General features: G+C 39.6%; 2 protein-coding genes across 6 annotated transcripts in view; both read left to right on the top strand.

Annotated features, from left to right (window-relative positions):
* The window catches only part of LOC307031059 (uncharacterized protein), a 45642-nt gene extending 40948 nt beyond the window's left edge, over positions 1-4694 (top strand). For 3 of the 4 annotated variants that reach the window (XR_013805861.1, XR_013805862.1, XM_079667807.1), the window contains 2 exons: positions 3246-3360; positions 3606-4694. Coding sequence is in view for 2 of the 4 variants with exons in the window: in XM_079667807.1 (XP_079523933.1) it covers positions 3246-3360; positions 3606-3630 (140 nt within the window). In the remaining 2 variants the exon portion in view is untranslated. The remainder of the gene's footprint in view (positions 1-3245; positions 3361-3605) is intronic. The other variant, XM_079667808.1, reaches the window with a different exon arrangement.
* Positions 4695-6465: 1771 nt separating this feature from the next.
* On the top strand, positions 6466-10456 carry LOC307033258 (zinc finger MYM-type protein 1-like). Of its 2 annotated transcripts, none has more exons than XM_079671664.1 (4): positions 6466-7300; positions 7399-7500; positions 7626-7712; positions 8051-10456. In XM_079671664.1, exon 4 carries the CDS (start codon positions 8654-8656, stop codon positions 9842-9844), a length of 1191 nt encoding a protein of 396 aa, XP_079527790.1. In that variant the 5' UTR covers positions 6466-7300; positions 7399-7500; positions 7626-7712; positions 8051-8653; the 3' UTR covers positions 9845-10456. The 2 variants fall into 2 exon arrangements, with proteins under 2 accessions (XP_079527790.1, XP_079527791.1); XM_079671665.1 differs by having other exon boundaries at positions 8005-10456.
* Positions 10457-12174: the final 1718 nt, after the last annotated feature.

The following is a 12174-nucleotide window of genomic DNA, read 5'->3' as shown; positions in this document are numbered from 1 at the left end:
CCTTTATTTGAATCTTTAGTTTTTAAAAAGTTACAAAATACTCTAAAAGATGAATCCTGATTACCTCATCCCTCAAACGCATGCGCACACACACTGTTTTTTCTTTTTTTGTCCCCATGTATTTTTGTCATTAGTTATATGTAATTCACCTTACTGTCTTCTGTGTATCTGTGACACTGTACTTGTACGCGCTTGTCCTTTAACTCCTATATCACTAAATAATAGATTTTTATTTTAAGTTAACTAATAAATATAAATTATAATTATACCGTTTTTGTAACGTTTTAATTATAGCTTGTTTGGTGCATTCATTTAATAATGCATAAAATGTACACTGTGCAACATCACAGCCCCATTTACAGGGTGTCCGCGGGGTCTTAAAAAGTATTAAAAGTTGATAAATCAATTTAGCGAAAATTAAGGCTTTTAAAAAGTATTAAACGGCATTTTCCAAGGTATTAAGAAGTCCCATAGCAACGACAACATGAAACACCCTTTAATTTATTGAAACGACATGTCGGGAAACCCCCTCAAGGCGGCCCCCATAGCGCGCCGTAAAATGCTGCTTCTTATTTTAAGTTTCGTTGCCTTGCTCCGCTCTGTGGGGGGGGGGGTCCCAAGGTGGGTAGACCGGCATACGCAACGCTCTGGGGGTCCAACGGCTCCGTGTGTAAGCCCTATATGATCCTTTTCTGATTACGATGAAATAGCCCGCCTCCCTCTCCCCACGTCTCCAGCTGCTGCTGGGCTGTCAGAAGAGGGGGAGGAAAAGAGAGGCAGGCACCGTTTATTAAACATTATTATACAGAGAACAGAGGCGTCATCAATTTGTTTTAAAGCTCAATAAATAACAAAGAAGACCTCTGATCGGCACTTTTCTAATTTTGTACGGAAGATTTAAACTTTAACGGACATGTTGACCGGCGGAACATTTTTTTTAACGGAAACTCTGCCGCACGGTTCCCTCGTCCCTTGGAAGAGGCGGAGAGGTGGGTGTTTTTCATCTGCTGGTGGACTACCTGAGAGATATACAGCAGCAGAACACGTCGTCCACCGCGGAGATTAAACAGAAGGGCAACCATGGCAACCATGCTCCGGGGTCTTCTTCGCTGCGTTTGGTGTATTTTGTGGCGGCAGCAGCGCCACTTACAGGCCTGGCATATGTACTACAGCGTTTCCAGCATTTCCAGCGGTCTAGTGTGAACGGACACATTAATGAATCAAATGCGTGTGAACGGAAGACTTTTTTGCGTTTGCGTATGCGTTTTACCGTATGCGTCCTCGTGGGGCCGGGGTCTAAGCCAAATGATATCCGGTCACAGAGATCTGCTATTTTAAAGTAAAGTCAACACATATAGACCCTAAATATAGTCTATATTAAGAACGAGAAAAGTCTTAACATATATATCGTTTTTTGTAAACATATGACAAATGTGTGAGGGTGATGACGTCAGAGCATCGTCCTATGTGCCAGGGCTTAGCCCCGGACAGCCCCAGCCCAATTTAATCCCTGGGTATTTGTGAGGGAGCTCCTATGGCATTACCCCGCTGAAGCTCACCAAAGTTTAATATAATTCATAGTTCAAAGTTTTGTCAATTGTTTCGTTTATTGGTCAAATACTGGTTTCTAATATTTTCTGAGGAGTTTTACTGGAATGAAAGAGCACAGAGTACAGAAGCAACAAAGCAGCATACTGCATTAAACCTGACCTTCACAGAGAGGTTAAAGTTCATGTGGAAAGGAGGCTTCAGTAGTCTGTCTGCACTCTGTTTAGTTGTGGTATCTTACAATCAATATAGTAAATGTGAGGTAAAGTGTGTCGCCAATGTAACCGGTTAGATCTCAAAGTGGCGATGAGGTCTTAAAATGTATGGAAAGGGTCTTAAAAAAGGTCTTAAAAGGTATTAAATTTGACCCCAGGATTTCTGCATATACCCTGATTTAGTTATGTCAAGTTACATTGACAATTCAAAGAGCTCTGACAAGTTTTTGATTTTGAACTCAGCTTTTCTAGTTTTAGAAGGTTAAACTTACATGTATTCACTGTCTTGACAACTTAAACATTTTGTCACATTGACTCAACTTGCCTTAGCAAGTTATCAGTTGAAAACATTTAAAAAATAGAAAGGCGGGAGTGCAGGTTTGAGAGCTACAGAAAAAAACGTATGCTTCCACATTCGAGTTTTAAAAAAAAACTCTTTAAACTGAATACAAGGTTTAAGCATGGATGTAATTAACTGGTATATCCTAAAGATGTCATCTTTTAATTCGGACTAAAGTAAAGACACATTTTGATCTAAATTAGAGGACTACTGCCGCTGGCGGAGGAACTCTGTGCACCTGCAGCAGTGATCCAATTGAGGCGGGGTGATATGTTAACCTAGAGTCTGAAACACCGGCTAGGACCGTTACGGTTACGGAGGGCATTTTATTTCTGCTGCAAGACAGCAACGGAGGTACATTTTAATGATTTTAAAACCTTTAATTCTTTGTCTGTTACTACGGTTTGAAAAAAATAAAGAGTATGAAGTTATCTGTGGATGTTGTGCTTACTGATATTGATAGAAAGCTACACATATTAAAGTGTAAGCAAAAGGGTTTGTTTTAAACTGTTAATATTTGTCTTTCATTATGAGCTCCTAAAGTTCTTCATTTACTTCAACATTTAGGTTTGCTTGGACAATTAAGTACTTAGTTTGCTAAATTAAATTGCCAATAGCAACGTTCGGATCTTCATGTGTCGGATATTCAAACTATTACTTTATAAGTATCATACCAAAATGTCATGAGAGTAACTTAGCTTTTTCGGGAATAGTGCGGTGCGTAATGTACGTAGTGTGTGGGCAACCAAGAGCAGGTGAGAGAGCGTCCGGAGCCGGTGGGGCGTGGGATAGAGAGAGGGATAGCAGTAGCTCTTGAGTTTAAATCTAATGTATGGATCACGCCACAGCAGCAATAAATAAAGACCACAAAAACAACAAACAGTGACGTGTTTGATCGCTCTGCTGCATGAAACTTGCCACTGCTGTGGTATGATTTGAAGAAATAGGGGACAACTGCAATTAAAAATGTAACCTGAACACTGGAACGTAAATGTGATTCACTCCAAGCATAATTGTCCTCATTGTAATTTTTAAAGCAATTAGTGTCATCTCTACTGATATGAAAACATAAATGCGCATACCAATATATGTGTGGAAGGTCAATATCAAGGTAATTAACGTGCATTTATTTTGTGTTACAGGTGTGAACGAGCATGTCCAGCTCATGAAGTGGAAATGTCAGTTTTGTGCGTTCTCCTCCACCTGGCAAGGAAGAATAATTCAGCATTATAAACAGCGTCATGGACATCATCGAAGGTGTTCAGGCCTTGTCTGTACTTATGAAGACTAGTTTGAACACATTTCAATCCCGAGCTTTACTAATGAGGGAAAAATAGGTTTTGCCATAGCCAATATAATGCTCATTGGTGTATTGTTTAAGTATTATTATTGTTAATTTAGGAATTGCAGTAATGGCTGAAAAAGTGATGACCTTGTCATTTGTCATGTTTTTATTTCAACTTTGGAACAGTCAATTAAGATGTAAGTGTCTTTGTTATTAGGCTCATGGAGAAACCCTGGATGTGATCCTGAAAGGAATGCAGGTTGGACTGTTGATTGGACATGAAGGCCCTCTGCTTGACTCATTTCCTCGGGAAGATCATCCTACATGACCTCCGAGATGTGCCCACAGGCTTCGCCATGTTAATGGGGGCAATCTAATGCCTCAACCTCGAGTACCCCCTTACTCAGAAATATACTGCTGAGATATCACCTCTAAACAAATGACTGTGTCATAGCTCCTGGAAGAAGGGAGTTTCTGTTTTGCACTGTTGTTCTACACATTGTTCTTGTTTGCAGCAGTGTAGTGTGTACCACGAGGTCAGATATGAACCCAGCTGCTGAGATTGTTAACACATGAATGCACATTTCAAGCCTTTATTGAGAGGAAACATTTTTTGGGGCCTCCTACATTGTTCCTAACAAACATGTATCCAGCAATATAGTTTGTACAACGCAGGTCAGGTATGGTCGGCAGGCCTAAAAAAGAAAAGAGGACAATGAGGTGGTAAACCCTTAAGTTATTTAAGTGTAGAACTTGAAAGTGTGAGTTATAATAAGACTGAAATGTGAGTTTATCTGACCATTAAATAGGGTTTCCTTGCTCTAATAATGTAAGATTGGTATTTGTCACAACTCTGAGTATACATTTAAATCAACTTAAAAAACAATGGTGTCTTTATATGTTTCCCATATTTCCACAGCTCTTCTAGTTCTAATTTAGTGGTATTGAACATATTTCAGAAGTGTATTGCATGTTCGTTTACACATGGGAAGGAATTCGATTTTTTGGTAATCTACTTTTATAATACATAACCACATTCCCCACACTAACAGCACTAACACAAAAGTAGTCATGCCACCTTGTTTCATATTTGAATGCATCAAGAAATCACAACACACCCACAATGTATACTTTGAAAGCAGTCTCTTTATAGTATATGTTAAGTCTCTTTGCAGTTGTTATGCATAACTTTATATTCATTCTCTCTCTTCGTCATCATTTTTGTGTCTTTTTTGTCATTTTAAGTGGATTTAAGTAGATCTTTTGTCATTGTCTTATTTGTCTTTTAAAGTTCCTTGTTATGTGATTTTGTCTCTTGGTCGTAGATTTCCTTGGTCATTGTGTCTCTGTGTGGTTATCTTGACCCTTATCATAGTGAGTCTAACATTGGTCATTTGTAAACTCTCTCTGCAGCGCTGACGCTTTGTTGACCCGCGCAGATCTCTTAATCCAGTAACGAGTAAAAGGAAGTCGAACATCAGTCCTCAATTCCTGTTTTTCAGATGTTTTGAAACCATTTCACATTGTTTAATGGAATGACAAGACCAACATAATTAAATAAAAGCAGTTTTATTCCTGTGAATTGCATAGTATGAAACCGTTTTATTTTGTGTCATTTGGATGAAATAACACCTTATTCGGAGGTAAAAACATTTAGAAAGAGGTCAAAGTTATTTATTATGATCATTGTTATCTTTTAATTATTTGTATTATTATTAAAGTCTTTGTCATTTTTTTGTTTTGTGATTATTTGTAGTCCTTTTGTTTGCTTTTCTGTCTGTAGTGACCATAGTTAATATTTTGTCTCTGTATTATTTTCTATTTGTTGTTTATTTCTGTGTGTTTCTTGCATATCATGTTTTGACATTTTGTGTCTCTTTGCAGTTTATTTTATGTCTTTGTAGTCATTTTAATTTTGATCTTTTGGGTCATTTTGTCTCTCTGTGGTTATATGTTCCCTTATCATAGTGGTTGTGAGGCATTCTGAATCTGATTTTGGACTTTTTTTTAACTCTCTACATTTTGTTGACACATGCAGATTTCAAAAACTCATTCCAGTAACGAGTAATAGGAAGTCGCAAATTTCCCTATTTGATTGTTTTGCAGATGTCAGGATCATTTCTAGTGTTTAAGCGATGGCTTTCGTCCTGTTCTCCGCCACAGCTCTCCTTCCGCTGCAGGTTCCTACAAACTCTCTTTCTTACCTTTAATCCTCTTCTCATCATCCTCACCATGAAGACACTGGTTGTGTTTGTATTTTTGTGTGCCTCCATGGCCTTGGCTGGAGCTGCTGTTGAGTGTTATAATTTATATATAACTTATTCTTAATATATTGTCAACAATAAGCCAATAACTACAGTTTCAATCTGTCTAGTTCTTTCAAAGGCAGCACCGGAGGAAGGCGAATTAGGTGAGAAGACTTTGGATTTATTTCTTGTTTAACAAAACCATTGGTTGAATAACACAAAAAGAAATGCAGTTTTTTTATTGTATTATCAGGATTATATTTTTATTTTTCAATTATTATATTTATTTTAAATTGTGTATTAATTCATATTATTTTATGCTTTTTTATTTTATATTTGTTATGTTGTGTAATATTACGGAGCCCCTAAAGCAGGGGTCTCCAACCTTTTTTAGGATGAGAGCTACTTTCAAAAAATAAAACAAGTAGGGAGCTACTTTTACTCCTCTTTTTATTTTTTGCAGTGTATATCTTTAGCACATTTTAACATTATACTTTGTGTGCTGTTTGGGTATGTGGGACCCGTTTTCAGTATTTATTAAAAGAAAATGTATGCAATTTAATAATTTTAACCTGCTTTATTTGGGGGTGGACCTCACATCCTCTAGGGCAGTGGTCAGGGGCGGAGCTTCCTACAGGCAATATAGGCGGTTGCCTAGAGCGCCACCCAGAGGGGGGCGCCAAAAATTGCAACAAAAAAAAAATTATTATTATTATTTTTTTTTTTTTTTTGCTTGGCGCAGTTTTGGCGCCCCCCCTCTATATCTGCAACCATTATTCTTACATAAAAAAAAAATTCTAACATAAGGGAAAATGAGCCAGAAATCTAAAACGGTCGGTCGGAGAGCCTCGGCTTTAGGTGTTCACAGTCAGAACATGCTAGAGCGCTGTGCATTGATGGGTATCGGTCAAGTGTTTATCAAATTGAGCGTTGAGGAAAGAAAGACTAACGTTAGAGAACTATGAAGAGGCAAAAGCCATCTGGGGCGCAGTATAAAAACAGAAGAAAAGAAGAAGAAGAGAAACGTGCCAAGGTGAAAGGTATGCAATTTTGATTGTATTGTCAACATTAGCGAATGGATCATGTAATCTTGCTAGTTAGCCAAGCCAACGTTAGCTAGCCAGCGTTTGTTATTGCCATTCAGTCGAAACTGTCATAAGGCTATTTTCTTTGTGTCATGAAATAGAAATATTAGTAATAAAAACAATGTTAGTTTTGGTGTAGCGAGCTAGCCAGTGTGGTGGAATGTTAGTTAGTTGGTAACGTTAGCTAACGTTAAGTTTACCTCAGAAAGCACATTGACTATCCGAGTCAAACATTTGCCAAATTCAACCCTGTCATAATGTGCGCTAACGTTAGCTAACTAGCTCAGTGGTTCTCAACTCCAGTCCTGTTGAATGTTTTCGTTCCAACCCAGAACTAACACACCTGATTCAACTGTTCTAATAAGATAGGCATAGCTCTTGATTAGTTGAATCAGACCTGTCAGGCTGTCCTAATGCTTACTAACTAAATAATAGCTACATTTAACAAATGGAAATTATTCAATGTTGATAATACACATTTTGTTATATCATTTTAGATTCACTTTTAAAATATCTGGGACCATCTGCTGCATCAGTTGACAAGGAACCGCCATGCACCTCAGCTGTGCCGGCTTCCTCAGGTGAGTGCAATGTGTCAATAGATGTTCCTGATGATAAATAATTGAATGTGAAATCCAGTCAATATATTTGCTCTTGTGTGTTCTTTCTATATTTATAGACCTAGAACCACATGAAGGAACGTCAGAACAGCAAGCTGCTCATCCTGATGAGATGACCACTGATTCCACCCTGCCACTGACCACTGTGTCTGTTTGTTCTGGTGAGTACAATATGTCAATAGATGTTCCTGATGTGATGATAAATAATTGAATGTAAAAATGACTGTCGTGCCATTTCTAATCCAGCCAATATATTTGCTCTTGTGTGTTCTCTATATATGTATAGGCCCAGAACCACTGCAAGGAACGTCAGAACAGCCTGCTGCATCTCATCCTGATTGCACCACAGATTCCACCCATACACTCTTCTCAGGTGTGTGCCTTATGAATGTAAAGATGTTTAGCTATAAACCTAATTGTCCTCATGCTTTCAAATAATTGCTTTCTGTTTTTATTTAGATTTTACACACTGTCCCAACCTTTTTGGAATTGGGGTTGTGTGTGTGTGTGTGTGTGTGTGTGTGTGTGTGTGTGTGTGTGTGTGTGTGTGTGTGTGTGTGTGTGTGTGTGTGTGTGTGTGTGTGTGTGTGTGTGTGTGTGTGTGTGTGTGTGTGTGTGTGTGTGTGTGTGTGTGTGTGTGTGTGTGTGTGTGTGTGTGTGTGAAGATATTGTGAATATGAGGTGAGAAAATGTGCTTCACATGCCCTCCAGATGCAGCAAAGACAGACGATCCACTACCAACCGATCCTGCTGACTGCCCTTCACATCTCACAGACACAATGAGGACAGAGTTTGTTCGGAGAGGACCATATCAGATAACACCTGATTTCATTTTCCCAAGGAGAGATGATGGGAGAAGTTGCCACCACCAGTACTTCAGCAGGACCTTAGTAAATGGAGAAAGGATCAAAAGAAGTTGGGTGACATATTCAAAAAAGAAGAACAGTCTTTTTTGTTTTTGTTGTCAACTTTTATCTCCAAAACAAATTAATTTAACAAATGCAGGACTGTCGGATTGGAAAAATGCAAGTGCTGCTTTGACCAGCCATGAAAATAGTCCGGAACACCTGAACAATTTGGCGTCATGGAAAGAATTGGCAGTTCGATTAAAACAAGGTACAACAATAGACAAACAAGAGCAGGCCCTCCTTGAGGCAGAGAAGAGTCGGTGGAGAGCAGTGCTGACACGACTGGTTGCTATTGTACAGTCTCTGGCAGGGCGAAATATGGCATTGAGAGGAAAGACAGAAATACTCTCCTTCAAATGGAAACTTTTTGAAAGAGGTTGAGCTTTTGGCGCAGTTTGACCCAGTGATGAAAGACCACATCCACAAGATTAAAAGTCAAACATCCCACCACAGCTACTTGGGCAAAACCATTCAGAATGAGTTGAATGAATGCATCAGTGGAAAGATTCTATCAACAATAGTGCAAGAAATAAAGAAATGCAAGTACTTTTCCCTCATTTTAGATTGCACCCCGGATGTTAGCCACACTGAACAGCTGTCAGTAGTCATCAGAATTGTGACACTGGAAGAAGACCCCCAGATTAAAGAGCACTTCATGGGATTCCTAGTAGCAGAGGAGTCCACTGGTGAAAGTTTGTCCGCCCTGATTTTGAAGAGGCTGGAGGAGTTGCAGATTGCCTTTGATGACTGCAGAGGACAGTCATATGACAACGGCGCAAATATGAGAGGGAAGAACAAGGGAGTACAGGCCAGGCTACTGCAGTTGAACCCAAGAGCTTTGTTTGTGCCTTGTGGGGCACATACACTCAATTTGGTCATTGCTGATGCTGCCAAAAGCTCCAAAGATGCCATATCATTTTTTGGCATTGTGCAGAAGCTATACTGCCTGTTTTCTGCCTCTACACAGAGATGGGCCATCCTCAAGAAACACGTCAACCTTTCACTCAAAATGTGGTCAGAAACCAGATGGGAGAGCAGAGTGAAAGCTGTGGAGCCTCTGCGATATGAAGCCGCAGCTGTGAGAGAGGCACTGCTTGAGGTGAGAAACCAGGCCAAAGACCCAATCATCAGGATTGAAGCCCAGTCTCTGGCAGAAGAAGTGGGGTCATTCCGCTTTTCACTGTGCACAGTGGTCTGGTATGACATGTTAAGTCAAATTCAGCAGGTGAGCAAAGTCCTGCAGTCCCAAACAATGCAAGTGGATGTAGCAGTAAGTCTACTGAAAAAGACTGAAAAAGCTCTCAAATCCTACAGAGCCACAGGCTTTGTGGCTGCACAAACATCAGCCAAGGACATGTGTGAAGACATGAATGTGGATGCAGTCCTTGTGCAAAAGCGGCTGAAGTCAACAAAGAGGCACTTCTCATATGAGTCTCCTGATGAGCCATTGAGGAATGCCTTGCAAAATCTGGAGGTAACGTTCTTTAACGTGGTGGTAGATGCTGCAGTGTCAGCACAAAAGGAGAGGTTTACCACTCTTGAACATGTGCAAGACAAGTTTGGCATTCTGTACAACTTCCCAGACCTGCCACACTAAGAGCTGATGAAGCAAGCAGAGGCACTTGCACACACCTTAAGCCATGGAGGGCAATCTGATTTGGATGGGAAGGAGCTGGCTCAGGAGTTGGAAAATGTACCTGACTTGCCATCAAAGAGCATGACAACTCTTGAGTTGTTGAAATTCATACATACAAAGCAGCTCACCGAAATATATCCCAAGTTGTGTATTGCTCTGCGGATCAGTGCAACGCTACCAGTAACAGTAGCTTCAGCCGAGAGGAGTTTTTCCAAATTAAAACTCTTGAAAACATACCTGAGGTCCACCATGGCTCAAGAACGCCTCAGTGGTCTGGCTGTAATCAGTATTAACCATGAGGTTGGTGGTCAGATTTCATATGATGATGTGATTGATGACTTTGCAGCGAGGAAGGCCAGAAGGATTGCACTGTAAATGGAAACCAGTAGGAGCTAATATGTAGGCCAACCTTGTGTGATGATAGGGAGTGGAATGTAAATAGTTCTTGAGACAAAGTGAATTTGTAATTTTTATGTATTTGTTTGTTTATTTAGCATATTATATTTTGATTATTTGACATGTGTAACATATTTTACAATACATAATTTTCTTTTAAAGCAAATGTGCACGTTATTTTATTGTTTGTTATTGTTATTATTATTATTGTTTGTTAGCTAAGTTGTTTGTTTTAATTCTTTAGTGTGCACTTTACATTTCTTCTTAATTTTCTTTGAAAGCAAATTTGCACATTCTTTTATTGTTTGTTATTGATATTATTATTGTTTGTTAGCTAAGTTGTTTATTTGTTTTAATTCTTTAGTGTGCACTTTACAGTTATTCTTAGCTCTTGTTCTTGCTTGTAATAAATAAAGCTGCAGTACTTTACTGTATAACTGTTAAGATGTTTTGATATTTTTTTTGGGGGGGGGGGCGCAGTGGTGAAGCTCGCCTAGGGCACCAAATGTGCTAGGTCCGCCCCTGGCAGTGGTCACCAACCTTTTTAAGCCCAAGATCACCGACCTCGGCCTAGGTGAAAGGCGAGATCTATCTATTGCAGAATTGAGTGCAAAAAAGACGGCCCAGACAATGCTTCCAATTTGAGGCCTTTTATATAGGCTAATTGCATCTGAATTACTGTTACAATGAAGGCTCCATAATCAGCTCACGGCATATAGGCAGGGGTAAAGTGCTATTGGGGGGAGGACCTCACCTCCTCTAGGGGGATCCTCACCTCCTCTAGGGGGGTCCGGGGGGATGCTCCCCCGGGAAGATTTTTTTTAAATATTGAAGTTGAAAGCATCAATCTGGTGCACTTTGAGAGCAACATGAAGAGATCTATGGATACATCTCTCAACACCCAGATGAAACAGAACTGTAAACAGATTTTCTTTTTCTTTATGGATATTTTACAAATCACTCCCCTTTCAAACTGTATTCTTGTTTTACTGCCATATAGTAGGTTATTTCATACCTTTTTTTCATTTATTCTCTTATTGTTTGTATAACTATAATGATCATATGAAGGTGTGCCGCGGAAATAATCTTTTGAATAATTTGTGACAAAACCGTTCTAAACACTCAGAGAGTCCTTTAGCTCAGCGGTCCCCAACCTTTTTTGCGCCACGGACCGGCTTAATGTCAGACAAATTTTCACGGACCGGCCTTTAAGGTGTGGCGGATAAATACAACAAAATAAAATGACAAGACCATGGTATTTTGTAAATATAATAATAAAAAGCCTGAATCCACTGTGTACTTGTATGTAACTTTATTAGCAGCGTCGTCCTGACATTTTTTTTTTTTTTGCGTCCTCCTGACATCCACCAACAACAATAATAATAACATAATAATAACAATAACAACCTCTCTGCCTCGCGCTCTCTGGTCGCTTTGGTAACACTTAAACATACCTTCAAAATACAACATAAAACATATGAAGTTCATGAAAAATACAACTCACCATAACGCTAAATTAATGAGAGCCCTGAGCTTGTTTCTCTGCAATGAGACGGTCCCATCTCGGGGTGATGGGAGACAAAGACACCCGGAGTGTGTTGCTTATGTCCAGTCTATTTCGTGATTTTGTTTTGGTTGCTGTGACTGCAGAAAACCCCGCTTCACACAGATATGATGTCGGAAATGGCAACAGGGTTTTCAGAGCTGCTGTGGCAATCTCGGGGTATTCTGCCATGACTTTTATCCAGAATACCGGCAGAGTTGATGTCTCGAACATCCTTTTCAGGCCGCCGTCATTTGCGATCTCCAGCAGCTGATCTTCTTCTTGCGCGGACATGCTGGATTCGCCCGGTTTGTTGACAAATGGGTCGCGGATCCATTCCTTTTCAGTTCGT

Source organism: Notothenia rossii, assembly GCF_949606895.1.
Source record: "Notothenia rossii genome assembly, chromosome: 3".
In the NCBI taxonomy this organism is placed as follows: Eukaryota; Metazoa; Chordata; class Actinopteri; order Perciformes; family Nototheniidae; genus Notothenia; species Notothenia rossii.
The sequence above is the reverse complement of the archived record's forward strand: the minus strand, read 5'-3'. Positions and strand labels throughout refer to the sequence as shown.

Bases quoted from the DNA above. Each gene is read 5' to 3' on its own strand.
- LOC307033258 (XM_079671664.1), top strand. From the start codon at position 8,654: ATGAAAGACCACATCCACAAGATTAAAAGTCAAACATCCCACCACAGC.